At 39.2% G+C, this 27,865-nt stretch overlaps 2 protein-coding genes across 2 annotated transcripts in view; one reads left to right on the top strand and one right to left on the bottom strand.

Annotated features, from left to right (window-relative positions):
* Window positions 1-106: 106 nt before the first annotated feature.
* brd7 (bromodomain containing 7) lies at window positions 107-15,378 on the top strand. Its single transcript, XM_085352344.1, has 17 exons — window positions 107-199; window positions 584-777; window positions 891-984; window positions 1,072-1,129; window positions 1,284-1,428; window positions 1,908-2,018; window positions 4,546-4,715; window positions 5,443-5,557; window positions 6,880-6,955; window positions 7,595-7,702; window positions 7,794-7,929; window positions 8,825-8,936; window positions 9,060-9,107; window positions 9,780-9,861; window positions 11,421-11,564; window positions 15,080-15,220; window positions 15,314-15,378. The coding sequence occupies exons 1-17, from the start codon at window positions 151-153 to the stop codon at window positions 15,376-15,378; spliced, it is 1,848 nt and encodes a 615-aa protein (XP_085208470.1). The 5' UTR covers window positions 107-150.
* Window positions 15,379-16,607: 1,229 nt separating this feature from the next.
* The window catches only part of adcy7 (adenylate cyclase 7), a 67,160-nt gene continuing 55,902 nt past the window's right edge, over window positions 16,608-27,865 (bottom strand). The window contains exons 22-27 of the mRNA XM_085352332.1: window positions 27,637-27,795; window positions 26,064-26,210; window positions 25,820-25,927; window positions 25,589-25,703; window positions 17,247-17,371; window positions 16,608-16,820 (exon numbers count right to left, since the gene is read on the bottom strand). Coding sequence (XP_085208458.1) covers window positions 16,674-16,820; window positions 17,247-17,371; window positions 25,589-25,703; window positions 25,820-25,927; window positions 26,064-26,210; window positions 27,637-27,795 — 801 coding nt within the window. The 3' untranslated portion in view covers window positions 16,608-16,673. The remainder of the gene's footprint in view (window positions 16,821-17,246; window positions 17,372-25,588; window positions 25,704-25,819; window positions 25,928-26,063; window positions 26,211-27,636; window positions 27,796-27,865) is intronic.

Genomic DNA, 27,865 nt, shown 5'->3' with positions numbered 1-27,865 from the left:
AAGGGCGGCCGTACCCATAGACATGGGTATTACCACCGCCGCACCGACAGGTGACGCTGCAAGTGTATCTACCTCTGGTGAAATTTTACTTCAGCTACCACAGTGCTCAGCCACAGCAGTTGGCCGCCGGTGCAGACCAAAATATAGACAATGGGCAAGAAGCACAAAAAGCACAAGTCCGAGAAGCATGGATATGAAGGTATTTCATCCCATACAGTTTAACTGCTTATCAGAATAAACCGTTTTTACATTTTAAACTAACTCGTAGACCCTGTGTTTTTGTATTGTAGCACTGTTAGCACGACAATAGAGCTAGTTGGTAAACTAGCTTATTGCTAAACTACCTTCCCGACTTAGTTATATGGATATCTACACGTTTCCATCATTTTTTAAAATGAAAAATAATAATATTGAGGTGGTGATGTGTGAATACAATACATTGTTCGCTAGACGTGCAGCGTAAGTTAAATGACTTCGAGTTAGTTGTTAGCGGCTATTGTTTCTAGCTTTCCTAAGCTGCCGTATGTTCTCACTGTAGTCACACACCATTATTTTGATTATTAATCGATATTTGTTTGTACAGAATATGGAGACAGACCACTGAAGCTGGTGCTGAAAGTGTCCGGAAATGAAGTGACGGCAGGAAGCTCGAGCCTTGACACTTTTTATGACGAACAGCCGGCTGACTTTGACAAACCCAAAGACAAGAAAAAGAAGAAGAAAAAGGATAAAGAGAAAAGCTTTGGGTCACCAGAGGAGGAAAAGGGGAAGAAGAAGGTAAACATCATATCTGTTGGTATAGATAATTTAGCATATAATGTTAAATATTTTAAAAGGGTAGTGTGTGTGTGAATTTAATGTATGTTTGTTTGTTTGTTTGTTTATTTTAGGTAACTAAAAAGAAGAAAGGGCAGGAGGCAGATGGAGATGATGACCGGGAGCAGAGCAGGACTCCTATACGTTCAGAGATTGATAAACAGGAAGGTAATGTTAAATATTTCCCAAATTAATACTAACACTTATTCTGAAGGTTGTTGAAAGAATCTTAAGTTATTTTGCTCCTTTCCACAGAAAAAGAACAGACTCCTCTGCAGGAAGCTTTGAATCAGCTCATCAGGCAGCTCCAAAGGTGCAGCAGCATTTATCACCTATTGATCAGGGATAATTGTGCATTTACATTTTTATTTGACATTTAGTAATATCTATAAATAATGAGGTGAGCAACTCACCGCATTAGGTAATGATATTTCTGCAACTAAAAACTGTTTGTGTCTCCTCTGCAGGAAAGACCCGAACGCATTCTTTTCATTTCCAGTGACAGACCTCATTGCTCCTGGTTACTCTGCAGTCATCAAGCGTCCCATGGACTTCAGTACAATGAAGGACAAAGTAAAGAAAGAGTGCTACCAGTCACTGGATGAACTCAAGGTACATGTCTGTGTACTATTGCATTCGGTTAGAAGAAATAAATAAAACCGTTCTTTCAAGTTTAAAGACACAGCTCTTGTAATTGCTGATACTCTAGCTTACTGTAGGACACACTGACGTGGTGCTTATGGAGGACTCCCAGGTCCTTTTACATCCACTAATGATACTTGTTTTGGGTGAAAAAATTAGTATTTTTTCCCTTCTTAATGTATGTTCTGATACTTGATGTTTTTTGCCTGTCTTTGATGACAAGTAGCTTCAGTGCAATTTACAGATTATACTTCTTTGTTTGATCAAACTGCTAAAACTTTGTCAATGATGTCTTCACCTTATTCAAAAAAAATTTAAATCATGTTAAAAATGTTAAGTATATTTGTTTTCCCTAAAGGCCACATTTGAACACATTTTTAGTGTGTTTTAACTAACAGAAGCTGTTGTATTTGTCATGCTTTAAAATGTTACACATGTCATTGATGCAGGTTGATTTCAGGATTATGTGTGAAAATGCCATGATTTACAACAAACCTGAGACAATCTACCACAAAGCAGCACGGAAACTGTTACATTCAGGAATGAAGATCTTGAGCCAGGTATCGTGACCTTGGACCGTCATTTTCTTTGACCTCTTTTACTTGGGGGTAATTTGGGTTCATCAAGTTTTTAAAAAATTAAGGAGCTTTATTTTAAAACAGTGTACATGATAACAGAAAACTTCTGTTTGAAAGCCCCCAAAAATATATTATTTCAAATTATTTCAAATAATTTTTTGTGCATCTAAATTTTTATAAAGCCTAATGTATGACAAACTTTGCAGTAATTTTAAAGTTGTAAAGACGATTTGTGTCTACATTAGCTGTTGTACTTTCTTTGTAGACATCTGTCAGCAATAAAACCTGCACACAAACATACTGCATTCATATGCACCAATTTTTCTTTTATAATTATATAACCATAACATTATTTGAATGGCACTTTTTAAAACACATAGTTCCATAGTAATAGTACAGACAGAAAATGAAACATACAGTCTTACATTCGTTCTTACATACGAAGGGGTAAACATTTTAAGAAAAGTTAACATATAAAAATTTGCTGTCATCAGTCTTTTAAAACAAGGAAGCTTGTATCAAAGTTAGTGAGCTGCAACCTCAAAAGCTTGGTCGTCTCTGGATTTAAAATAGAAGAGTGTGGAATAGTTCACAGTAGGGCTGCTCGATTATGGCAAAAATGATAATCACGATTATTTTCACTGAAATTGAGATCTCGATTATTTGACGATATTTATTTAACCCTTTAAGACCTACTATAGAACCAAGTCCACCAGAGCTTATATTATTTTTTTACATGCTGTAGTGCCATTTGTGGGAGCATTTCAAGTTGCTATACATCAATACAACTGTTATAGCCCATATTTTAATAATATGTATGCATTAAGTCCATAGTAATTACATAAATTGCAAAAAGTGCAATAAACTACAAAAAAAATTGAAAATTGCTTTTGTTTTGTTTACATATATTTCTACTTGGAGAAATTTAAGAGGTTTATCCCTCAAAACTTTAAATACAATAAAGTTGCAAAAAATAGTTTCCCACCACAGGAAATTTATTTTGAGTGTTTTCATAGTTTTATTTTGGAGATACAGCAATTTTTATATACTGCAGGAAAAACAAAAAACAATCCTATGATGCAAATTTGCAAAGAAAACAGCATGTGCATCATTTCACTGTGGGAAGTGTTACGAACAGCTGATAGGAACGGCAAAGCGTGTTTCTGGAATATTATGTTTTTGTTGCTGCAAGCGCTTTTTATGCAATTTTTGCAAAGCTATATATGGAACGAAACCGTGACCGAGGACAAGCTGATGGCATCAGATGTAAGTACAACTCCTCCGGTTTCATATGCAAAACAAATTATTGCGCTAGCTTACACGGTTCAGGTTCTACAGGGATTTAAAAATAGTTACGCAAAACGGAGCTTGCTGCTCTGACGGCTTTAAAGGGTTAACAATGACTTTAAAAAAAATAATATAAAATAGTGTGCAACACCACTGAAGTTTTTTTTTTAAACTCTCTTTTCAACCAACGGCAGTCACTCTCCAAATAACTTCTGCTTAGCTTTCCGAGCTTCCCTCGGGTCCTCTTAATCAGCGGTCTCCAACCTTTTTTGCGCCACGGACCGGTTTATGCCCGACAATATTTTCACGGACCGGCCTTTAAGGTGTCGCGGATAAATGAGGGAGGGGCTAATAATCGGCTCAGTCATTTTTAATGATCGTTGAAAGCCCAGATCGTAATCGTGATTAAAATTCGATTAATTGAGCAGCCCTAGTTCACAGACTGTAATCAGATGACTGGAGAGGCCAGTTGTTGGAATGTGGTGTCACTAGCACTGTTATATAGACAGGAGCCTGGCCATGTAGGGCTTTATGTGTTATTAATAACATTTTAAAATTAACTAAAATGTTTTGTTTTTGTGAGCAGCAGAGCTGCTGCATTCTGAACAATTTGAAAACAGGCTCATAGTAATCTAAAGATTGTGGCTCAAGAGTTGGCAGTTCATCTTGTAATTGGGAGGTTGCCAGTTCGAGCCCCGGCTCAGACAGTCTGGGTCGTTGTGTCCTTGGGCAAGACACTTCACCACTACTGGTGGTGGTGGTCAGAGGGCCTGGTGTCGCCAGTGTCCGGCAGCCTCGCCTCTGTCAGTGTACCCCAGGGCAGCTGTGGCTACAATGTAGCTTGCCATCACCAGTGTGTGAATGGGTGAATGAATGTAGTGTAAAGCGCTTTGGGATCCTTAGGGACTAAGTGAAGCACTATACAAATACAGGCCATTTACATAAAAAGTGAGTTACAATAATTGAGACAGGAGAAAAGTGAATTATGTACTAAAAGTTCCAAAATAGCACTCAAATAAGGACCCAGGTGTTCTCTACTGATAAATAGCCTGCTGTAAAATAATCTGTAAGTCAGGCTGCTGTAACCTTGCTTTAGGAACAAAGCAACAGTTGGGGGCAGCAGATGCTCACAAACTCAGCACCACAGTTTTCTTCTCCTTGGTTATTTTTTTTCTCTTTCTTAAACCCAAGTAAAAAGCATGTTTTTCACCTTCCCTAATAGGAAAGGCTGGACAGCCTGAAGCAAAGCATAGATTTTATGGCTGGTCTTGACCCTTCTGCCAAACAACCTTTGAAATCTGAGGAACAAACGAGCACCTTTCTGGACCAGAACAAGGAGGGACCTGCGACTACAGACAGCAGCGAGAGGTCACAGACACCCAGCACTCCCAGGTCCTTTCACATGTTGACTTTGCACACGTGTCCTTAAGCCTTGATGCCACATTTAAGTGTAGCTTGGAGAGCCCAGACTGCAAGAGGGATTTTAATAATACTCCTGACCATACTGTCAATATTTTAACCCCTTAAAATTACAGTTGGCCTGACACAATTACATATTTGTCAAATTAAAAGAGTAGAAGGTTTCACATTTGTATCAGCAGAACTGAGAAATATGAAGAGATGCAGCATATGAGTGGAAACAGTTTCCCATAAGTGCACCGTGTTGATTCCTGTGAGCTTGTTTTCCACTGTGGAGCTGGAGGCTGAGAATGTGGGGAATGCCTGATGACATGCTGGGGCTTGTTTTCTCTTGGCTATCATCTTTTACAGCTGTGTTTTAACTTGGTGATGTAACAGAACCCGTATGCTGACATTATGCATTTTATTATGACTCGCTATAAGAGGACGAGCCCCAGAAAGCCACGTAGTAGGCTGTTTTTCATTCAGTTACCTTTTATCTCGTAAAATATGCTGTCTCAAAATCTGTTCGTTGACGTCAGCAAACGCTTACAGGTAAATTATCTGAGGAATGAACACAGATTGTGGGCATACAATGAACAGAAAAACTCCTGCAAATTTCCTCTCTGCTGTGTGTATACTTTTTGTTGTTGCCACAAAGTACATTCACGGTCACAGTGTCTCATCATCTGGCATCTTTCAATTTGTTTTTCATTTGCAGACAGGACAAAGACTCTAAGGACGAAGCAGCAAAAGCAGAGAAAGAGCTTCAGGAAATACGCAAGGTCATTGAGAAGTCTGGAGGAAAGCTGTCCAACAGAGTGCTGCAGTCTGATGTGAGAAAACAGGGTTAAACACAAGAACACGCTTTCAAACTGATATATCTGATCTTTTAGATCATAATGTTTCAGATGGCATTGTGGTATTACAGGTCCCATTCTCTTAAGAATGTTCTAAATAACTTTGTGGAATGACTTGCTCATAAATCTTAAGCAGTTTTTACTGATTTAGACAAAATTTCCAACACTAAATACATTATCACACAGTATAACGCAGTATTTTGCACCATGGTTATCTTATGAATCAAAATAGTAACCATGTAAAGGAGAAGTTAAACTCATGTATAGCGGAAATGTAATTTCTTAAGCATAAATCCCAATTGTTTACACTTAAGAGCGGATGCAATTTAACTCGCTTTAGAGTACGTAGCCAGCAAGAGCTTGTTGAAAGTTGAAAGCAGTAATTGAATGAAATGATCTGAAGGGTAGATGAAAAAAAAGACATGAGAAGAAGCAGGATTAAGAAAAGTCATTGCAGATTAGATAAGGAAAATCTAATATGAGACATATATTAATCCTTTCAGATTTCCATTACATATAAATTGTAAATATTTACTTATGTTTTCTTTTTTTCTTCTCAGTGAGGGGAAAAAAGTAAGACAAAGCGAACCAACTAACCCCGGCAGATCCTCGTTTAACCCCATAGGGCCAGATTTACTAATATGTTGCACCAGAAAAAAAAGTTCTCTCAATATTTACAAATGGACAAAATTGTAAGAGTTGTTAACCTTTTGAACTTTAGCGCTATTTGGCGATTGCACTCACGCGCTATTTTGCCCCATTTAGGAATTTTGGCCCATAAAGTTGAATCAAGATATACTGATGTTTCCTTTTATTAATAAACAGATCATAGTGGAAGAATAGTTTGTTTTTTTACTTCACATTTTTGTAATTTCTTTAGAATTACAGAACAGCTGCTTAAGGTTGAAAAGACTTGAGTTACATGTTCTGGACACTGTGTTTTTAGTTTTGTGATGTAATCAGTGCTCACTGCTATTATTTTTACAGGCTGTGTGTGCAGTCTGTGACCACAGAGATTTAGAGCATGAATAAAAATGCTTTGCCGCTTTTGTTTTGCCAAAAGAGCTTTGGCGCTCTACTTTAAAAATTAGGCTTTGTGTTTAAAAACCAGTAAGGGCCCCAGTTTAAAATATATCCACACCTTCTTTTTTGTTTTAGACTCTGGAGACGATGTTGTAGAGTCAGTGCTGGTTATTTATCTGATGTCCATTGTGTCTTATCTAATTAACTACAATCCAATAATGTAATATTTTCTCATTATTTTTATTCCTCTTTCACTATCACTGTTTGTTTTGTAGTTGGAGTTTGCAAGGCGGAAGTCAGATGGCTCCACCACTCTGGCTATCCTCAACCCAGCAGATCCCTCAGCAGGAGGTGAGACCATTTTGGAACTATAAAAGAGCTCAATTAGACCAATTATTACAATTTGCCACAGCGGTGGATGTTCATATTGAATATGGCTTTAATGTAAAAAGATCAGCTCATATACCATTAATCCCTTTAGGCCAAAAGTGCAGGCTTGAATTTTGAGTCAAAGGGGTTTATGTAGGACAACCAATCAGAAGGAAACAGCTTAAAGAAAGAGGAGCTAAAACAGTCTGTTTTCAGTTGGAGTTATACTTCTGTGTTAAAGCTACATCACAGAGACATTATAAGCGCAAAATGTTCTGAAACGCTAGAAATGTAACTACACGACTCCATCACTGCAGCCCACACAGTTATAAATGAAAACACCATCAGCTTCTGTTGTAAGCTCTGGCCGTGGATGAACTGAAAGGCTGCACCACTCTTGAAGTCCAAAAATACAAATATAGAAGCATAATATATCCACTTTACACAACAACATCTTATACACAAAAAAGCGAAATATAAGTTTCCTTTGGCTTCTTTGATTTTAATTTCTGTAAACTATGACTGGGAAATTTTAATGGTTGATTAGTATTTCCAGACCTATAAAAGAAATGATGATGCAGCCAGAGACTTGAGGGGAAAAAACTGTGTTTGCTGTTGCAGATGTGGGTTATTGTCCTGTGAAACTCGGCATGATGTCCAACCGGCTGCAGAGCGGTGTGAACACCTTGCAGGGTTTCAGGGAGGACAAGAGGAACAGGATCACCCCAGGTACGGCTCTACCTTTATGTTTCTCCATATTGTTGATATCAGAGTCTCAAAGGAAAGACAATAAATTATCTGTGTGCGGCACTTTCCACAGTGTCCTACATGAACTATGGGCCATTCACCTCCTACGCGCCAACCTACGACTCCAGCTTCGCCAACATCAGCAAGGAAGATTCTGACCTTATCTACTCTCTCTATGGAGACGAGTCCAGCCTGCAGGGCTCAGACAGGTATGAACAGCGTGTCTGTATAAGGACCCGAGCTCTGTGTCTTTTAAGCAGCGAGGCATTCCTCACTGATTACTTTCCAGATGTTCCTCTTTTTCCACTGGATTTTCTGTATCAGGAGGAGGTAAACTGTAAGCGGAGCCTCACCCTGACTCAAACCCTTCATCTCTTCGTAAACTTCAGTTTCATCTTGTTTCTGTTTTATTCTCTCATGATGTTCATGCTCATAACAGGTTGGTACATCTTGTGGAACTCCAAAGTGTTCAGAATGAAAAAGATCTAGGGAATATAAAAGCCATAAAAAGGTTTGAGTAGGTGAAGCTACATGGGCTCGTTCTATGATGACGGCTGCAGCCAGTGGGGACCATTAGTTATCCATGACAGAATTTTAATTTCAATTTTATTTTTCTACATAATTTTTAGGATAATTTTAAGGAAATACATATATATATATATATGGTTGATCCTTAAATCATTCAACTGAAAAGTTCAGTAAATGCAAGGTGATTTAAAAAAAAAAAAAGAGGGGGGGGGGGGGTAAGCAATCAATTTTTCCAAGGGGCTATGGGAAACTGGGACTACTACATATTACTATATGTATTTAGCTTATTGTTACCACATGCTCGTCTCTTGTCTGTTTTTTCCTCTAAACGGAAAAGCACAGTATGATTTTTGTTTACAAATTAATGAAAATCTTTAATTACCATTAGTAGCACGTCCTTATTTGACTGGTTGTGTAGGCGGTGCAGTTATTTTTCCACCAATTTGCAGGAGTGTCAATATCAACTACTTGTCATTATTCTCAGTCAACAAAATGATTCAGACTTTTACACCGCTGCTGCATAGGAAATAACTAGTAAATAACTAGTAAAGTTTCATTTGGTTGGTTGTTTGGCAGCTTGTCAGAGTTCCTGGCCAAATCAGAAGAGTATGTGTACAAACTGGCAGACAACCTCCTGGATGCAGTGACAAACGGAGAGCATTCAAGAATCTTGAAGGACACCGAGCAAGTAAGCTTTTCTCTGACGTCATTTGTTGTTTTTTGTTTCAGGACAGGAAAGTCTTCCAGTTGACTAAATAAATGTTTTTGTTTTGCTTTGGGGGGGGTGTTTTTGTCATTTTTTTTCCTCCAGCAAGTAGAGCAGCTGTCAAATATACAAGAGGACAAGGATACCGTGGAGGTGAGAGAATCTGGAGCTGAAACCCTGATCAAAAAATGTGCAGCATGTAATAGAAATGTGCGTGAGGTGAGTCGAGTGACGAGTGCCAGCGTTCGCTATGTAATACAAAACCGGAGCCACTCATCCTCATCAGCACTGCTTTTGAAGCTGCTGCTGTTCAGTGCAAAGCATATCACGTGCTCCTCCATTATACCCCATGGATTTAATTTGTGTTCTAGATGGCCTCAGCTGATGACTGCTGCATCCACCAGCTGTGTCAACATAGCAGGGGCCTGGTGTAAAGATGGAAAGAACATTTCCTTTTAAAACACAGCAGTACTACATGCTCAAGGCCCGCTGTTGGAGAATTTTGAGAGGACTGTTTTCCTCTACTGCCCACTGACTGTGAAGCTGAATCGCTCCTCAGAGCAGTAGAGGAAACCAGAGCAGGGGCCCACCGTCAGACAAACAGCGGCCCTTTGTGCTAGCTTCTTGCTGTTTTTGGCCGCCCTCCAGTTTACTCTCATCCCCTGCTCGGGTGTTGCAGCTTTTGATTAGGCCTGATTTTATTGTAGTGAAGAAGTAGCATGACAAAAGAAGCTTCAAAAGATTGTGATGTTCCCTTTTATGTCCAGTGTGGAATGCATTTTTCTAATCTAACTAACCATGTTGTTTCCCCTCTGTCTTTGGTAGGTAGCTGACCCCCAAACATGTGACAGACTGGATTTCCTGCGCTCTGCTGCAGGCCTGCAGATGACTGAGGAGCTTTCTGAGGGTAAAACGTCTGACTTTTTTTTTTCTGTATTTAAAGTGGCAGCTAATTACACTTTTAGGAATGATCAGAACATCTTTAAAATGTTTAATTTGGTTCCTTTAGAAAGCACTATAAACACATGTCATTAATACTTTTCATCTTTCCATGATGAAAACAAGCTAATCAAGATAAAATGCTTATTGTGCCGAATTCTGTTTCGCAATCATGCTCGTTTTGTCATTCAGGCACCTCCACGTTTTTTTTTCCACCCAAAAGCCCAAATTACATTGATGGACTCATTCAGTTCATCTTTTGTCACTGCCCGGTCCTCAGCCCTGGATCTGTGTTAATTACATGATCAAAAACTTGTGACCTTAGTAATTGTGATGAAATTTTTTGCCAAAATCAAGCACCTAATGTTCTACATCTACATACACATGTAGATCTACATCCACAGGAAACTTTCAGTCACTACAGCCCTGACCCTAACAATTCTTAAGTGGTTCAATTCATACCTGGGTTTTGGTTGTTGTTTTTTGGGGAGTTTTTTGTTGTTGTTTTTTAGGGAAATGGGCAGTAGGGAAAACAGCCCTTTTTTTTTGTTTTTTACCACAGGGAATGTCACTTAATCATAAACATGATCATCAAAATACTGAAATTTACCTGGAGAAAAAAAACATCTTTAAATATCACAGCACTCACCAGACTACCAGGATCTACCTGAGCATTAACATCCTATGGATATTGTGATAGAGCATGATGGAATTATGATACAAGTTTGCAGACCTTCAGTTCTCGTGTCATAATTCTTAGTCCCAATTTTTTGCAGGATCTTTATCTTTAAGATTAAAAGTACCTTTGGATGAATGCTGTTGCTATTTAAATAAAACTGAGATGACAAAGCCAACATGGGAATGTATCTTTTCAATTATTCTGCATGAATGCACTGTTACTGTCCCCACTGGCTTCCCATCGTTCTTTGATGGTATGACAATCAAAAAGGGATTTATTTTCCTTCTTAGTGGTATTAATTTTTAACTCAGCAGAAATATTTTTAATGCCTTTTCTTGATGGCAGGAAATAAGAATTGTGGCACTACAGGCAGTTTAAGGACCTGCCTCATGCTGATGAGAAGAGAAATGAGAATCAGAAAACTACAAGTTCACATAGTATTGGGGATATGATGAAAAATCTGTCATGGTACTTTTTAAAATTCATGGCCATTATTTATTATAATATTTGTTCTCCCTATGTATATACATAAGTGTACCGTGGCTCATTGTTCTGTCAAGATAGTACATAATGTAAACATTTTAATGTCTAAAGCTGTTTGAGCGACATATTAGCTGTCCATCGTCCTATTATGTTTCCTTTGAGATCTTTCTAGAGTTCTTCTGTCATCAGCTTTCGGCACCTTCGAGTATTAATGTAACACGAGAACCCAGGGGTCTGTGTCAGGGCTCAGAAACAGTGGCTATATTGTGTTAGAAAGAAATGATTTGCGGGGGGGTTACCAGAAGGTAACTGGAGGAACTCAGAGGAAGTATTTACTTGCTGCGTGTTCTCCTTCCCTCACACAGAAGCCCTGAACATCCAGCAGAAATTGGACGAGACTACAAAGCTCCTGCGCAACTTGCAGGAAGTTCAGAGGGAACGTCTGAGTGCCAAGCAGCCACCAAACATGATCTGCTTGCTGGCCCCGACTGCCAAGGAGCTGGAGCTGGGTAAGAGCCTCATAGTGCATGGGCGTCTTTGTTCTTCCACTAAAGTCAGCTGTAGACCTCGAACAACACTTCATTTACCTCTGTAGCCTGCATCCTTCACAGGTGTGGTAGACATTGGCCTGATTCAGATCACTGGGACCCCCTTTCCAGAATATTTTTCTTTCAATCAATCAATCTTTATTTATAAAGCACTTTTCATACAGAAATGTAGCACAAAGTGCTTTACATGGTTAAAAGCAGCCCACCCCGCCCTCCAACTCACTCCCCACACTCTCATTAACATAAACGATCATGGATACATACATACATACACACACATCCCCCCTCAGGGTCTGCGAGGGTTCATATGGTAAAAGCAAATGTGAGAGATAAGAAGGCCCAAGACCATTAAGACATTTAAAAACCAATAAAAGAACTTCAAAATCGATCCTGAAACACACGGGGAGCCAATGCAGCGTTTCTAAAACCGGTGTAATGTGGACCCGCCCTCTGGTCTTCGTCAGCACACGAGCTGCAGAGTTTTGTAAAAGTTGTAAAGGTGAAATATTATTTTTGGGGGGACCAGAGAGCAGGGCATTACAGTAATCAATGGACTGGTAATAAAAGCATGCGTCAACATCTCCGTGTTGGCCCGAGAGAGAATAGGGCAGACTCTAGTTATATTTTTTAGATGATAAAATCCAATTTTGGTTACATGTTTAATATGTGGGATAAAACCAAGCTCGGAGTCAAAAATAACACCCAGGTTTTTCACTTGTAGCGAAGGACACAGTGAAAATGCCTGTAATTTAGACAAGAGTTTCTCTCTCTGAGGCTCAGGACCGATGATTAAAACTTCAGTCTTGTCCTGGTTAAGCTGTAAAACATTTTTTGCCATCCAAGATCTTATATCTAAATTACAGTTAAAAAGGGCATCCATTGGTCTGCTGTCTTTAAAAGAGTGAACCCAGCGGGGAAAAAACAAATTTTGATGTAACCTGTGCCAAAATTTCTTTTTTAACCACTTAAACCCCACCCCCCGGTACCGGGGGCAAAAAGGAGGAGATCACGTTTAATCGATTATAACGCTGGTTGAGAAATATAAGTCCAGACATGTGTGGTATCCACAGAAACCTCAGAATCTCAGCCAAAATGTCATATAAACCATTTCTACAACCACCAAATGCACTGGTTAGCTTCCAGGGCTATCACTGACTCCACACACCAAGTTTCACCACGATCAGACCAAAATTCACTGAATGAGCCGCAAAAGAAGACCACAAAAACACACAGTGGCGCAAATGCGCTAAGACAGAAATTGGCTTACCGTCCCAATTTCCTCCGTTATTTTTCGCTGGTAGCCACGTGATTACCAGTAGTTACCATGCCTACCTAGCCACATCAGAGCCGTTTTCCGTCAACAACCTCCATTTTAGACCCACCTACAGACACGTGACTGGACAGATGCAACATGTAGTAAATTTGGGCCCGCGTAGGTTTTGGCATTACAACGTCTAAATGGTTGAAGTGACGTGAACTTGGCATCGTTACAGTGAATCTATTGGCTCAAACGATTAAAAAGGTGTCATTCACGCAAATTGACCAAAAGAAACCAAAGTTACAGCCCCTCGGAGTTTAAAGGGCCAGAGGCCAATCAAACGCTCTATGCGCACTGCAGAAAAGGGCCATTACCATGTAAATGTGTGGTTAATTCTTCAAAAATATATTTTTAAAAAAAGCATTTTTAGGCCTTATTAATTTCTGCTCTTTAATACCTAAAAAATCAACTGGCATGGTGTACAATTGTGCCAAAATTGGACATTTTTGTACAACATCTGGATATTCGTGTATTGACAGGGCTGTAATTTTTTCACCGTTTCATTTTAGAAACAAATCTTTGCACAGATGATGTTTATATGTTGGTTACTGAATTTCTGGAACCAAATGTGATCTGAGCCATATTTTTAAAAGGGTTATAAGCTAAAAAAAAAAAAAAAAAAAAAAAAAAAAAAAAAAATAGGCGAGGATAAAATCTAGTTACTTTTTCTGTGTTCCAGTCTCAGTAACTTTGACACAGTAATATCTGCTTCAATATTTACACCTCTGATGAAATTTCCCAAGTGTTAGCTTTATTTTGATACCAAGATTGTAAGGACAGAGTTTGTAATTGCAGAGAAATAATCAATTAAATTTGGGCATTACATTTTTGAGCAGGAAGCTCAGAAACCCCCTTGGGGCTTAAGAGGCTAAGAGACACATTTTGTGGAAAAGAACTTTTATGCTGAATGGCAATACGTAGCTCTCTATTTCAGATGACTTTATAAAATTAAAAAGCGACCTCTAATTTCATAGGCTATATTTACAATTAATAGGGTTTTCAGATAAACGGTTGTCCTTGATCACCATTTAATACTTTTGTGTTTAAAATAACCTCTTTACTCGGTAAATTGTTACTTAGGATGGTGTGACTTCATGCAGTGCTGAACTGAATTGTTACATGCTGTAACAAGTATTTTTCTGATAACTTAAGAGATAGCCTTGTGGAATGCCAGCACAGGCACCAGCCAATCAAATTAAGCCGAGGGAGCTAGTTCCTTATTCAGTTCAGCATCAAAATGTAGGAGACTTTAAACAAGAAACGTCAATTACTGTAAGTACAGTCAGCCACACTAGGCTGATTATCTTACAATAGGACAAGAATGAAATGAATTTCGCAAACCTGCCCATCAGTTTACTCACTGATTTAGGATGATTCATTGATTGCTTCCTTTCCATGGTAGAGCATTTAAACCATATATTTAAGCCACTTCCAGCTATCAACATGTATCAACATATCAGCTTGTTTTTCCTGAGGTCACTTCCTGTAAAGTGACATTTTGTAATGGATGTAACAGTTCTTAAGAAATGTGGTTCAGTTCATATCAGTTTTCTTTCTTTCTCTCGCTCGCCGTTTGTACTGATAACTTAATAGTTAGTCATGTAGAATGCCAATACAGGCACCAGCCAATCAAATCATGTTAAGTGTAAAGGCAGGAAGCTATTTCTTTATTCAGTTCACCATTAAAATGTAGGATAATTTAATTAATATAATATAATAACAAGGTTAATAGCAGTTCCGTTATCTTGCCTCAAGTGTTGTCACCATGATAAACATGTCAGCAGCATGCTCCTGCCATCACATTTAACATTATTAGCAGTTTGTTGATACGTCTGTATCTGTGTATTCAACAGTTAATAAATGAAAATTTAAGTAAAGGAGAGATGTGAGAAACACCCTTCAAATATGAGTGTTGCCTGTTTTGCCCACCAGAGGACACCGTTTTTGCAGCTCCAAACACGTTGGCAACAAACAGCAGCTGATCCAAGTCAGAGTATCAATAGATATATAGATTAAAACAAACAAAAAATAACCAGATGTAGGCCTGGTAAATACAACCAGTCATACATCTGTTTTTTTTTTGTTTTTTTTTTAAATCTGCTTTTTCTTAATATCTTAATTTCCTGCTGTCTTCACGTTCATCCTCCTACCTTTACAGCTGAGAAGGTGACATCAAACTTGGCTGAGCTGACTAGTCAGGTGGCCCCATGTGATGTCAGCAGTATCTACGGCATCAGGAAGGCCATGGGCATTGCTGCCCCTCCAGACCCACCTGAGCTCTTCATAGACCTCACTACAGGTAAAAGGCAGTTTCTCTTAAGTTGTGTCAAATGCAGTATGTAACCTTACAAAAAACAGAAAATTGCAGACGAGAACTTTTCCACGTTTTCAGTGCAGGACACGGCTGAAGCCATGGAGACCAGTTGTCCAGATGTGGTTCCAGTTATCGCTGTGTAATGAAATTCCAAACACTCTCATTCAGTGTAATAACTTAAGTTTTGTACAAAAAGTGCTTTTTGTGTTACATTTGTATGCTTTTCGGCCAATAAACTTTTTTTAATAAAAACCAACAACCTTGGCTCTTGTGTAACGCTGCGTGACAAACTGCAGACTTAAAACATTTATTACATTCTGTAACTGTACAAAAGTCAATGTCACATTTGTTCACAGAAAGGCCAGTACATTATTATTATTATTATTATTATTATTGTTGTTAATATTATGTAACCACAATTACAGACAAAATGTTGGTCTCAGAAGATAAGGCCACAAGACAAGTTTCAGAGGCACAGAAAGTGATCCAGATCAGTTTAAGTGGTCTCTGAGCTGGGGCCAGAAAAAACATTCACAGCAGGCAGGTTGTTAGATCACACAGATCGAGGACATCGAAGAGAGCGTCACAGATACCCTTCATCGCAGCATATATGGAGACAGGCAGGCAAAGATGCTGAAAATGGATTTCTTATCTGAGCAGATTAAACACTTACACAGATGGCATACATAAAGAAAATGTATTTCCTCCTGAAATACAGTACGTACCTTAATATTAAATTATTGTTCCTAAGGCCAAACAGCACAGCTGGAATTCCTAAAAGGTCACATAAAGACCACAAAGTGATGGAAACCTAATCTTAATCTGCTTCAGGATTTGCAGTTTAGCCACAAAGTAAAGCTTCCTAGATTTACTTCTATAGATGGGAGCAAGAGAAGTTTCCGTCTTCTGCACAGCTGGTTTCTGACATTGAAACAGCTTAACACATTTATGTCTGGCTCATTACACAGTAACAGCAACAGTGTCCATCGCCTCTCAAAACGAAACCCATACAACTTTCAGATTCAAACAGAATCCACTGGAGATTTTTCCCCCTCTTATTTTTTGTTTTAAAAGACCAAAATGGACATCCAAAATCTCAACTGCATTTGGCTTTAGTACAATACACATTTTTTTTCTATCACATAAAATTACAGACATGGAAAATAGTACAAAAGTGATCGATCACTTGTGTCAATGTGTTTGTGACTAGAAAAAGATGGTGATTGTACATACTGACCATCTCCTCAGTCATCTCCTGATCCAACCATGAGATGCTGGGTGTTGAATGCAATATCCACCACACAGCAAATAAGCAGTTCCTTTAAAAATCCTTAATTCAGTAACATCACAGGAACGCAGCTAGCAGGTGCGCATGTGTGACCAGCAGAAGTCTGTAAACTAGTTTGTCCCCAGTTCTTTTTGCAGCATTGACCTGGCCTCAGCTCAGACCCATACCTTGCTGCTTGCTCATATCGGTGCACACAAAGAAAGTTTTGAGCTCCCCTTTCCCCTTCACATTGATTAGTCCTCGACACTCGCATGAGTAGCCCAGGTCCTGCAACACGACAGACGTTTCCTCTGTTACCTGAAAGCAGGCAAAGCAAACGGAAAGGAAATTGGATTAGCCCAAATTCAATGCGAGACCTTCCTTGCAGCAAAATCGTTTTCCCGTGACTACATTAAACAATACGCATCTCAGGTGGCACTTTGTCTCTGCTAATGGCTTTGATTCCAAAGTAATTTACATATTTTATCAAGTTAAAGCATGAATAGCTTTTGATCTGCCAATAAATGTGATACAGAGCATAAAGTGCAATTGGAAGAGAAAGAAACAATGTAACGGTTTTCTCAGAGGTGGTTCTCGTGGCTGGTTAAGGACAGGAGGAGTTTATTTTTGCAGCAGTTGAGATAGGTAAGGAAAATAAAACCCGAGTCCAGTTCGAAATTGGATCTTTTGTAAATGTTGAGATATGCTGTGTGAGAAGTGACCATTTGACCTTAAAGAACATACCTGGATTTTTCCCAGCTCTCCAGTGCTCTCCATTCTGCTGGCTACATTGACTGTGTTGCCCCAGATGTCATACTGAGGTTTCCTTGCTCCGATTACTCCGGCTATCACTGGGCCATGATTAATTCCTGTGGAAGAAAAACAAGCCCCCAATATGTTAAAGTTTAATGCTGTATTTTATAATAAAGTCTGTAAAGTTCATGTGCAGTGTTTATAGAGGTAAAATGGAATGAAAATGTAAGGCTGCGGTGACAGAGGATCAGGGGTACCAGAAAAGGTGAAATATTAGGAAGAAATAAAAGAAACATTTTAATGCATTAATACAGTGCTGCTAGTTTGCAACCAGTTTATAATCAAGGCCATTAGACCACAAGAGAAATTTTCTGAGTGGCCCATAAATTTTTAAAAGAAAAGCTTTTGTGCAGCAGATGCTGAAGTACCTGACTAAAAGACACAGACAATACTGTAACTGCTCTTAAAGACATGGTGAGTCTAAAACAGAGTAGGATTTGCTTTGAAAACATGATAGAAATGTAAAAGTTCACAGTAATTATTAAGATGTTTCAGTGCAAAGACTTCACAACTGATCACGCTACTGAAATGAAACAAATTGAGAAATTCTGTGTATTTTAAACTAATATAAAACGGTACCTCTACTGTCTAACTCTGATAAATGCAAGACTATGGGCACCGGCAGAAACACAAGCTTCAAATCAGCATACGCAGGTATTCTGAATCAGATGGATTCAAAATATAATATGAACTGTTTGAAAAACACGCCTACTGGGTTTGAATTTTATTCAAGTGTTAACAATATTTCTGAAATGCCTGCACTTGTTATTCTGATCTTTCTGACCATCTCCTTCCTTTCATTTTTGTTCTGCTTACCCAATCCAGGGTCAGGGGGTGGCTGGAATCTACTCCTGTTTTCTTGCCATGTATTCTTTTCGTTTTTAATGGCAAAGATAATGAATGCACGTGAGGCATACACTCACATACAAAAGACTGTTCAGTTCAGTTCAGTTCAGTTCATTTTTATTTCAAACATTTCAAACATGTGCCTTCACAATCATTACAAAATATCATTCCATTATTTGTTTGAAAAGGAGTAGGCTGAAGTATTTACTTATTTGTCCCTACCCCCTCAAGTTTTACCTCTCATTCATTTAATTTTTTTTTTGTCTTAAATTAAACAAACAACATATGAAACATATAAACATATGAAGTAAAACAAAACATAACATACATAAATCAAAAACAAGAAATTAGCAAGCCCCACCACAGTATAGTTTCTTTCATATGAAAAATACAGAATGTGTATATTTGCAGATACACAAGTTATGGAAAAACAACAAAACAAAACAAAAAAAACAACCAAAAAAGAACCGCAACACCATTACCAGCAACATTACCATCCTGGGTTAACCCCGTTTTCTTCATTCTTATACTTATTTAAAATTAGGTTTTTATATTTTACTTTAAACTGTTTTATGTTTTGACTGTCTTTTATTTCTTCTGTTAGACTGTTCCATAATTTAACTCCTGCAATTGAGATTGACATAGTTCTTAAAGTGGTTCTAGCACTTTGTATTTTTAAATTCCATTTCCCTCTTAAGTTATACCCACCTTCTCTTTCTATGAACAATTTACAGATTTCTTTGGGAAGCAATTTATTTCTGACTTTATACATTATTTGCGCTGTTTTAAGCTTCACCAAGTCTTGGAATTTAATAGCTTGCATTTTGACAAAGAGTGCATTTGTATGGTCCCTGTACCCTACATTATTTATTAATCTAATGGCCCTTTTCTGTATTATAGTTATTGTTTGTGTGTTACTTTTGTATGTGTTTCCCCAGACCTCTACACAGTAGCTCATATATGGCAGTAGTAAAGCACAGTATAAAATGTGCAGTGCTTTCTGATCCAACATATGCTTTGCTTTTCCCAGGACGGCAATGCCCCGTGCCAATTTCCCCCGAACATAAGTAATGTGTGGCTTCCAACAGAGCTTGTGGTCAATGATCACCCCAAGAAATTTTATTTCATTTACTCTTTCTAAATATACATTGTCAACACATATTTCTACTTCGATGTTTTTCTTTTGGTTTCCAAACAACATAAATTTGGTTTTATCGAGATTCAATGATAATTTATTTATATCAAACCACTTCTTTAATATCGTTAATTCCTGTGTGATCATTTCCAAAACCTGTGGCAATTCCCCACCTGAACACAGTATATTTGTGTCATCTGCAAATATTACAAACTTTAAAATCTCCGATACTCTGCAGATATCATTTAAGTACATAATAAACATTTTTGGACCCAGTACTGAACCTTGAGGTACTCCACAAGCTATATCCATCAAATTAGATTTATATTCATTTATTTGTACATATTGTTGCCTATTCCCTACATAGCTTTTTAGCCATTCCAAAACCACTCCCCTAAACCCGTACTTTTCCAGTTTTTTTAATAGAATTTCATGATTAACAGTATCAAACGCCTTCTTTAGATCTAAGAAAACTCCGAGCGCATACCTCTTATTATCCATACATTCCGTTATCTTTTCCATTAAATCTATCAGTGCCAAAGCTGTTGATCTGTTGCTTCTGAACCCATACTGACTATCTGTCATTAATTCATATTTTTCCACAAAACTATCAAATCTTTTTATGAAGAGTTTTTCCAGTATCTTAGAGAACTGGGAGAGTATTGACACTGGTCTATAGTTTGTAAAATGATGTCTTTCACCGGTTTTGTAAATGGGAATAACTTTAGCAACTTTCATTTTTTGTGGAAAAACTCCTTTTTGAAACGACAAGTTGAATATATATTTTAATGGTTTTACGATACCATCAATAACTGTCTTTACCGTTACCATATCAATATCATTCCAGTCTGTACTGGTTTTGTTCTTAAGTCCTCTAACTATGTCATAAATCTCTTTCTCTTCCACTGCTCTTAAAAACATTGAGCTACTATTCCTTTCAATATTTTCACCAGTGTCCCTTTCTATTCCATCAACCTTTATTTCTTCTGCCAGTTTTGGCCCTATGTTTACGAAGAATTCATTAAAGCCATTTACTATCTCTTCCATGTTATTAATACTTCTTGTCCCTTCTATAAAGTACCCAGGGTAATCATTATTCCTTGATTCATTTTTGATTATTCTGTTTAATACATTCCATATATCTCTTGTGTTATCTTTATTGTGTTCTAACCTTTTAATGTAATACTCTCTTTTACAGGATCTCATTATATTAGTTAATTTATTTTTGTAAGTTTTATACTTCATTTCAGTTTCTATTGTTCTCTTTTTTATGAATTCTCGATATAAGGTATTCTTTTTTTTGCTGGCATTTTGTAGTCCTTTTGTCATCCATGGTCTTCCTGCATAGTTGTGTTTCCTATTGATTTCAATTACTGGGCAGTTTTTATCAAGTAATGTGTTAAATGTTCTTAAAAATCCTTCGTAAGCTTTATTAACTTCTGTTTGTTCATATACAATATTCCAATCTTGCTTTAAAAGTTCATTTCTAAGACAATTTAAGGTCTTCTCTGTTCTTATTCTTTTGTAAATAATCTTATGTCCATCGTTGTTCACTTTATAATGGCAATTATACGATGCAAAGACTGGTAAATGGTCACTTATATCATTGATTAACAGCCCACTTTTTATCTTTCCTTCTATTATATTTGTAAATATATTATCTAATAGAGTTGCACAATGAGATGTTATTCTGGTCGGTCTTGTTATCAGTGGAAATAAACCTATGCTGTACATGGAATCAATAAATTCTTCTGTACTCTTATTATGATTTGGATTCAATAAGTCAATATTAAAGTCCCCACAAATAAACATTCTTTTCTGATTTATATTTGTAAATAAGTCCTCCATATTATCCTTAAATATCTCAATCTTAGATCCTGGTGTTCTATATATACACAACTGACAATTAGGTTTTTCCTTTTTTCTATACTTATTTCCACTGATAAACATTCCATCACTCCATCAATAACAGTTGTCATTCTTCCCATTCTTTTGTACTTTAGGTTTTTATCAATGTAAAGTGCCACCCCACCTCCTTTCTTGTTGATCCTGTCTACATGAAGGAATTCATATCCATTTATTTTAAAGTCTTCTTCTTTTCCAGGAGTTATCCAGGTCTCCGATATGGCTATCACATTGAATGGCTGTTCAAACTGTGTTATGTAGTCTTTGATGGATTGAAAGTTTGCATATAAGCTTCGACTATTAAAGTGAACCATTGTTATACCCTGTTCTACCTTGAATTCCTTTTTAAGTTGCTCATTTGTATAATAATTGCATTCATTTGTCTTATTGTTAAAGAAATTACAATCAGGATCTATGTTGCTGTCATACATCAATGTCTTATTTTCAATATCTATATGAGTTGTTAGTTGAAAATTGTCAGACATCTGCGTTGGTTGTGCACTTGGACGGTCCCATCATATTTAGCACTGCTTTGCATTTATCAGTTATATTTTTCTAGTTCCGTCATCTCTTTGATGACTAGAACCTTAGCCTGCTCTGGTGTTCCATTTAACTTAATGAATATTTTACAGTCTGACGTCCAAGTTGACTGTATTTTCTTCTGTTTTCTTAATATTCTTGCTTGTCTTGCAATGTCTGCATTTTTCTTGATTAGGTGTTCATTTAAATAAACATTTGTACCTTTTAGCTTTCTTCCTTGCTTGAGCAGTTCTTTTTTCTGTTTTCTATTAACAAAACGAATGATAATGGCAGGTATTTGATTTTTTCTCGGAAGAGGATGGCATCCCTCAATATTTTTACTGTCCATTTCTATACCTTTGCTTTTAAAGAAGGCCATTACCTGCTCTTCCAAAGAGCGTAGCTCTTGCTCGGGTGGCTCCCCTCTCTCTGCTGCTGCTACCCGTGCGTATGTCTGATGCTTGGTTTCCAGTCCTGTCACTATCACATCATTTACTCTTGAATATTGTTCCAGATCTGACACCCGTCCTTCCAGCATAGCAATCTTCTTGTCCTTTTCCTCACTCTGCCTTCTTAGTTCTTTAATATCATCCATTAAATTGAGTATCAGTTTTTGTTGTTTTGAAATTGTTGTTATTTCTTCAGACATAAAGTTTAGGGATTTCTTTATGTCCTCCAGTTCCTCCTCATTAACGTTGCTCCTCTTAGGCGGCATCTTAACGCTCCTGGGCCTGGTGGAGCAGGAGGATCCTGGGCCTAGTGGCTGCTGGAAGAGCCTGGGCCTGGTGGCTGCTGGAAGAGCCTGGGCCTGGTGGCTGCTGGAGGATCCTGGGCCTGGTGGCTGCTGGAGGATCCTGGGCCTGGTGGCTGCTGGAAGAGCCTGGGCCTGGTGGCTGCTGCAGGATCCTGGGCCTGGTGGCTGCTGGAGGATCCTGGGCCTGGTGGCTGCTGGAGGATCCTGGGCCTGGTGGCTGCTGGAAGAGCCTGGGCCTGGTGGCTGCTGGAGGATCCTGGGCCTGGTGGAGCAGGAGGATCCTGGGCCTAGTGGCTGCTGGAAGAGCCTGGGCCTGGTGGCTGCTGGAAGAGCCTGGGCCTGGTGGCTGCTGCAGGATCCTGGGCCTGGTGGAGCAGGAGGATCCTGGGCCTAGTGGCTGCTGGAAGAGCCTGGGCCTGGTGGCTGCTGGAGGATCCTGGGCCTGGTGGCTGCTGGAGGATCCTGGGCCTGGTGGCTGCTGGAAGAGCCTGGGCCTGGTGGCTGCTGGAGGATCCTGGGCCTGGTGGAGCAGGAGGATCCTGGGCCTAGTGGCTGCTGGAAGAGCCTGGGCCTGGTGGCTGCTGCAGGATCCTGGGCCTGGTGGAGCAGGAGGATCCTGGGCCTAGTGGCTGCTGGAAGAGCCTGGGCCTGGTGGCTGCTGGAAGAGCCTGGGCCTGGTGGCTGCTGGAGGATCCTGGGCCTCTTAATTCTACTGTAACCATTCCTCGCCGTCAGTCCCCTGACCGTGGTCGGGAGACGCGAGGGGAGATGCTTCCTCCAGGGCCGAAGTTTATCCTCCTTCGGGGTTAACTCCCTTCACTTTTGTGGAGTAGTGAGACAGACAGAAATCTTTACTTCAAGACTCTCATCCCTCTAGTTCCTGCAGACTGAAGCAAAACAGTGAAGCTACGATTCTCGCTAAAATTTGGTAGAAAGACTGGAAAAACGTTCTGTGGCCTGATGAGTCTTGATTCCTGCTGCAACGATCAGATGGGTCAGAATTTGGTGTAAACAGCATAACAGCAGGGATCCGTCCTGCCTCGTATCAACAGTACAGGCTGTTGGTGGAGGCATAATGGCATGGAGTAAATTTTCTTGGCACGCTTTGAGTCTCTTAGTACCAACTCATCTTTTGATCCCATCTTTTGACAAATGCTTCCAGCAGGATAGTGTACCATGTCGCAAAGCTCGAAGCATCTCAAACTGGTTTCTCGAACATGACAAGAATTTCACTGTACTCCACAACTGGCCTCTACAGTCACCAGATCTCAACAAAACAGAGCACCTTAGGAATGTGTTGAAACAGGAGATTTATGTCAACAAATCTGTAGCAACCGTGTGATGTTATCATGTCTATATAGACCAAAATACTCTGGAATATTTCCAGCAGCTTGTTGAAGGAGTCCAATCCAGCACTAGCGACATGAAACTCATAAAATGTGTGGTGAGTCGATACTGGAAGCGAGGCTCGCAGCAGGCATCAAGCCTCATTCTGGCTTGTCGTCAGTCGTTTTAAACTATTGTTTTAACTGGTAGTGCAAAGCTGTTCACAACATTAGGTGACTAACGGGAAACAAATCTTCTAATCAATGAATGTACTCAGGCTCTGAGTGCATTAAAGAGAATGTATATCTTTTTAATAAACACACAAAGGAGGTTTTAAGGTGGTTGCACACAGCCACTGATGAAGAAAAATGATGCCACTCAATTAAAAATTTCACTGTTTGTACTATGTGCATTTTTAACTCCAAAAATGTAAATGTTTTGATTGGTTTTATCATAGATGTCAGGACTGTAGACACAAAAAGGGGAGGATGATGTTTGTCAGACTCTAAAAGGTTCTGGCTCTATATTTGAGTAAAACATTCGCTTCCTGCTATTTGATGGACTAAAGTGGCTCATAGTAACTGATCCGTATTGGTAAAAAGAACCACACAGAATGCAGTAAAAATAAAAGGAAAAGATGTATCTGAAATGATGGGCTCTGTTTCACAAAGCTGAATATGAGAGCTACTGATAGTACTGGACCCAGTACATCCTGAGGTGAATCTGTAACATTTTGCATGTTTGCCTACACGTCTTACCTCTCCTGTTTAACTGCACAGGAAGATCCTTGTACAGCCTAAGGCTTCTGCTTGAAATTGGCTGCACACAAAAACTGAACTTCCCTTTACAGCACGATCACTTTGAAATCAGACTTAAAGGAACATTTTGTTGTAACAGTTTTCAGTTTTGTGACCTTCTGAAGCTGTGCTGTTACTCCACAGCTCTGCTGCTGTGTCAAAGTTATGTTTTTAAACCAGAACGTCAGTGAGGTAGTAGCTTCAGGATCCATCATAATCAACAAGTTATTGCCGATAAGAAAACAAATGTGACCTTAAGGTTTCAGTACAGTTCGGATGAAAACCCATTAGGTTATCACAAGTCACTAAATTCCAGTTTCCTTGGCATGGTAAATGGCCTGTTTTTGTATAGCGCTTTACTAGTCCCTAAAGACCCCAAAGCGCTTTACACAACCAGTCATCCACCCATTCACACACTGGTGATGGCAAGCTACATTGTAGCCACAGCCACCCTGGGGCGCACTGACAGAGGCGAGGCTGCCGGACACTGGCGCCACCGGGCCCTCTGACCACCACCAGGACACAACAACCGAGACTGTCCAAGCCGGGGCTCGAACCAATAGAATAGAAGCATTATTGTTTCATTAAGTCCCAGATTGTCACTAAGAAAAGAGGGTCTGCAGGAGAACTTACTATGGCCAGTGACATTTCTCATATACCGTTCTTCTGTGAGATCTGTTTTTTTTATTTTAAGGTAACTAGGAAAAATACTCCACCACATTACAGTTGAGTAATATATGCATGGCTCAACCTGATATAAAGTGGGAACTGCTTTAACACGAAGAAAATGCCTCAACTGCAGAAATTCTGTGACTATTTTTATAGGCATGAGCTTTTAACAACCTGTGTCAGTGAATGCTAGTACTCTCACTGCAAGAACAGTACATGAATGCCAATCATGTACTGAGTAACCAAGGAAACCTGTGCCAGCCTTAACAGAGATGGCTGCACAATGCAGTATTTACTGAATTAAAGGTTTATGCACACTCACCCACACGAAGCCTGAAGCTATTGAAGGAATGTCTGTTGATGCCATCTAGCTTGCCTATCAGAGCGATGGCAAACTCTACCATGATCCCTATCTGGGCGTGCTGCCGTTCTCTGTCCTAAAACAACACAGAGTGATGTCAGTCCACAGCCTAATTATGAGGTTTGGTCATGGCTTGCTTTCAAACAGTTAAAGTTAAAGCCCGACCCTGGTCTGAAGTAGTAACTACCTCACCCGATTATTCTCCTGACCAGGTGACCCACTAAGCCCCGCAGCAGCCATGTAACTGCTGCCGATTGTCTTGATCTTCTCCACACCGCTGAACTTTGGTTTGGACAACAGCTGTTGAGTTAGAGGCAAACAAACAAACAAATGAGGGGTGCGCGCATTTATCATCCCAACCATGCCAGGGTCTTCATGATTAGCCCCTGACATTTGTATTTCAGACAAATATTCGGTAAGACTTTGACTTCCTGACCTCATCAAAGTCAGCGATGATCTCATTGAGAAGTCTCAAGCATTCCAGACCTTCTTTGTTGATATCGCACTCGGTGTAAAATTCTTTGAAATCCGGCACCGAAGCGAACATCACGCACACACAGTCATAGGACTGGTAGTAGAGGTCCTGTTGGGAAAAGCACAAAACCAACAGATAAAGCTTGTACAGGAAACATGTTACTTTTATGTTGTATGGAGCCACGCTATCTGGAAGTTATGATTATTTGTAGAGTTATAGTATAGAGTTCTGCTTATATAGTTTGTAGTTTTTCTTTTTGAATAATTACTGCCATGCTGTACTCAAGAAGCTTGCTTCCGTTACTTGCCACTCCTGATTTTCTGTGATAGCTGCAGAGTCATATCACTGATAGTAGGGCTGGGTATCCGTGTACCTGCTCTCATTTACTGTTTTAGCTGTTTGGTGGTTGTTGAAATTTTGTGAGGTTTCACCTGAGATTCTGGCATTTCGGGCAAAAAAAAATAGATTCAGGATTTTAATGAATCGATATCACGTTATCCAAGCCAGAATCGATTTTAATCGATAAATCAATTATCAAAACCCACCCCTAGCTGACAGTAGCATGCCAGCCAGTTATCTACATTCTTCACTTCGTCACAATTATGGCTCTAAAAAGGGTTCTGTTGTGTGGTTATATCAAACTCAAGCAGTAAATGATTGAAATGCACCTCTATATACCCACACTCCTCTGGCACATTCAGGCTTAAGGAGCTGGCCGTTTCCCCCGCGCCATGTTTTTACATTTTCGCATTGTTTCACCAAGGAAATATGAAGATTATTGGGATTGCTACATTTAGATACTTAAACCTTCCTGTTACTTCTACTAACTGTGATAACACTGAAAGGGCAATTCATGCTCAGTGTAACAATGAAGCAGCAAGACACTGAAAGGCATCTCCGCTTGTAGCCACTCCTGATGAACTTTGTACTTTAACCTCCTAATTTTTCTTTGCCGTTTGGGCTGATTGGGACCTAAAGAATGCAAAAACAAAGAATTACCAGATTTTTATTTTACCTAATTTTTGTTTTTGAGAAAAATTAGATCCACATATGAGGACATTTGTTTCAAATTTTGATAGAACAGTGGCAGTATAATCGCAAGTGGATATCAGGCCCTTGTAGAGAAAAATTAAGTATTTTGGTTTAGATGTCCCAAAATGTGATGTCCACATATGTTTACGCCAGGTTCTAGGAGGTTAAAATATGTCCAGCACAACTTTCTGTGTCCTGTTCTCGGTGTCAGTGAAAACCTGATGAGTAAGCAGCTGGCACCCTGATTGTGTACAGTATTATGTTTCAAAGGTCCCTCTCTTTGAGTCTTTTAAAACCCAAAATCCACATGCTGGAAATAACAATTATTTATTTATTTTTTTAAGATGACCTCAGATAACTGGTCACATTATTGCCGCCTGGTTCATGTTCACTTTCAGTATGTAATGATGGGGGGTTATCTCACGGGAATGTTTTGTTTTTAACTCTCTTCACCAGTCCTTCATAGCATCCAGGGGACTAGAATCAACTTTGGAAATCTCACCTCGTTCTTCTTATTCTCCCCAACAAACAGCGCTGCTACGTGGGCCGGCAGCACATTTTCCAGCAGCAGGCGGTTCAAGTTCTCTCTCGTCTCGATCTCATCCTGCTCTGTGTGGTTCTTGTTCTTTAGCAGGAAGTCCTGGCGGAAGCAGTACTCGTTCTGTAATCCACAGGAATGGCAAGTTTAGAGGAAAATCAGCACAAGAGATAATTTTTTTGTTTTTTAAAAT

Source organism: Diplotaxodon limnothrissa, linkage group LG1 (genome assembly GCF_057381915.1).
Source record: "Diplotaxodon limnothrissa isolate DT_005_m linkage group LG1, D_limnothrissa_male_GT1.1, whole genome shotgun sequence".
NCBI classification, from domain to species: domain Eukaryota; kingdom Metazoa; phylum Chordata; class Actinopteri; order Cichliformes; family Cichlidae; genus Diplotaxodon; species Diplotaxodon limnothrissa.
This window is presented reverse-complemented; position numbering and strand designations above follow the sequence as displayed.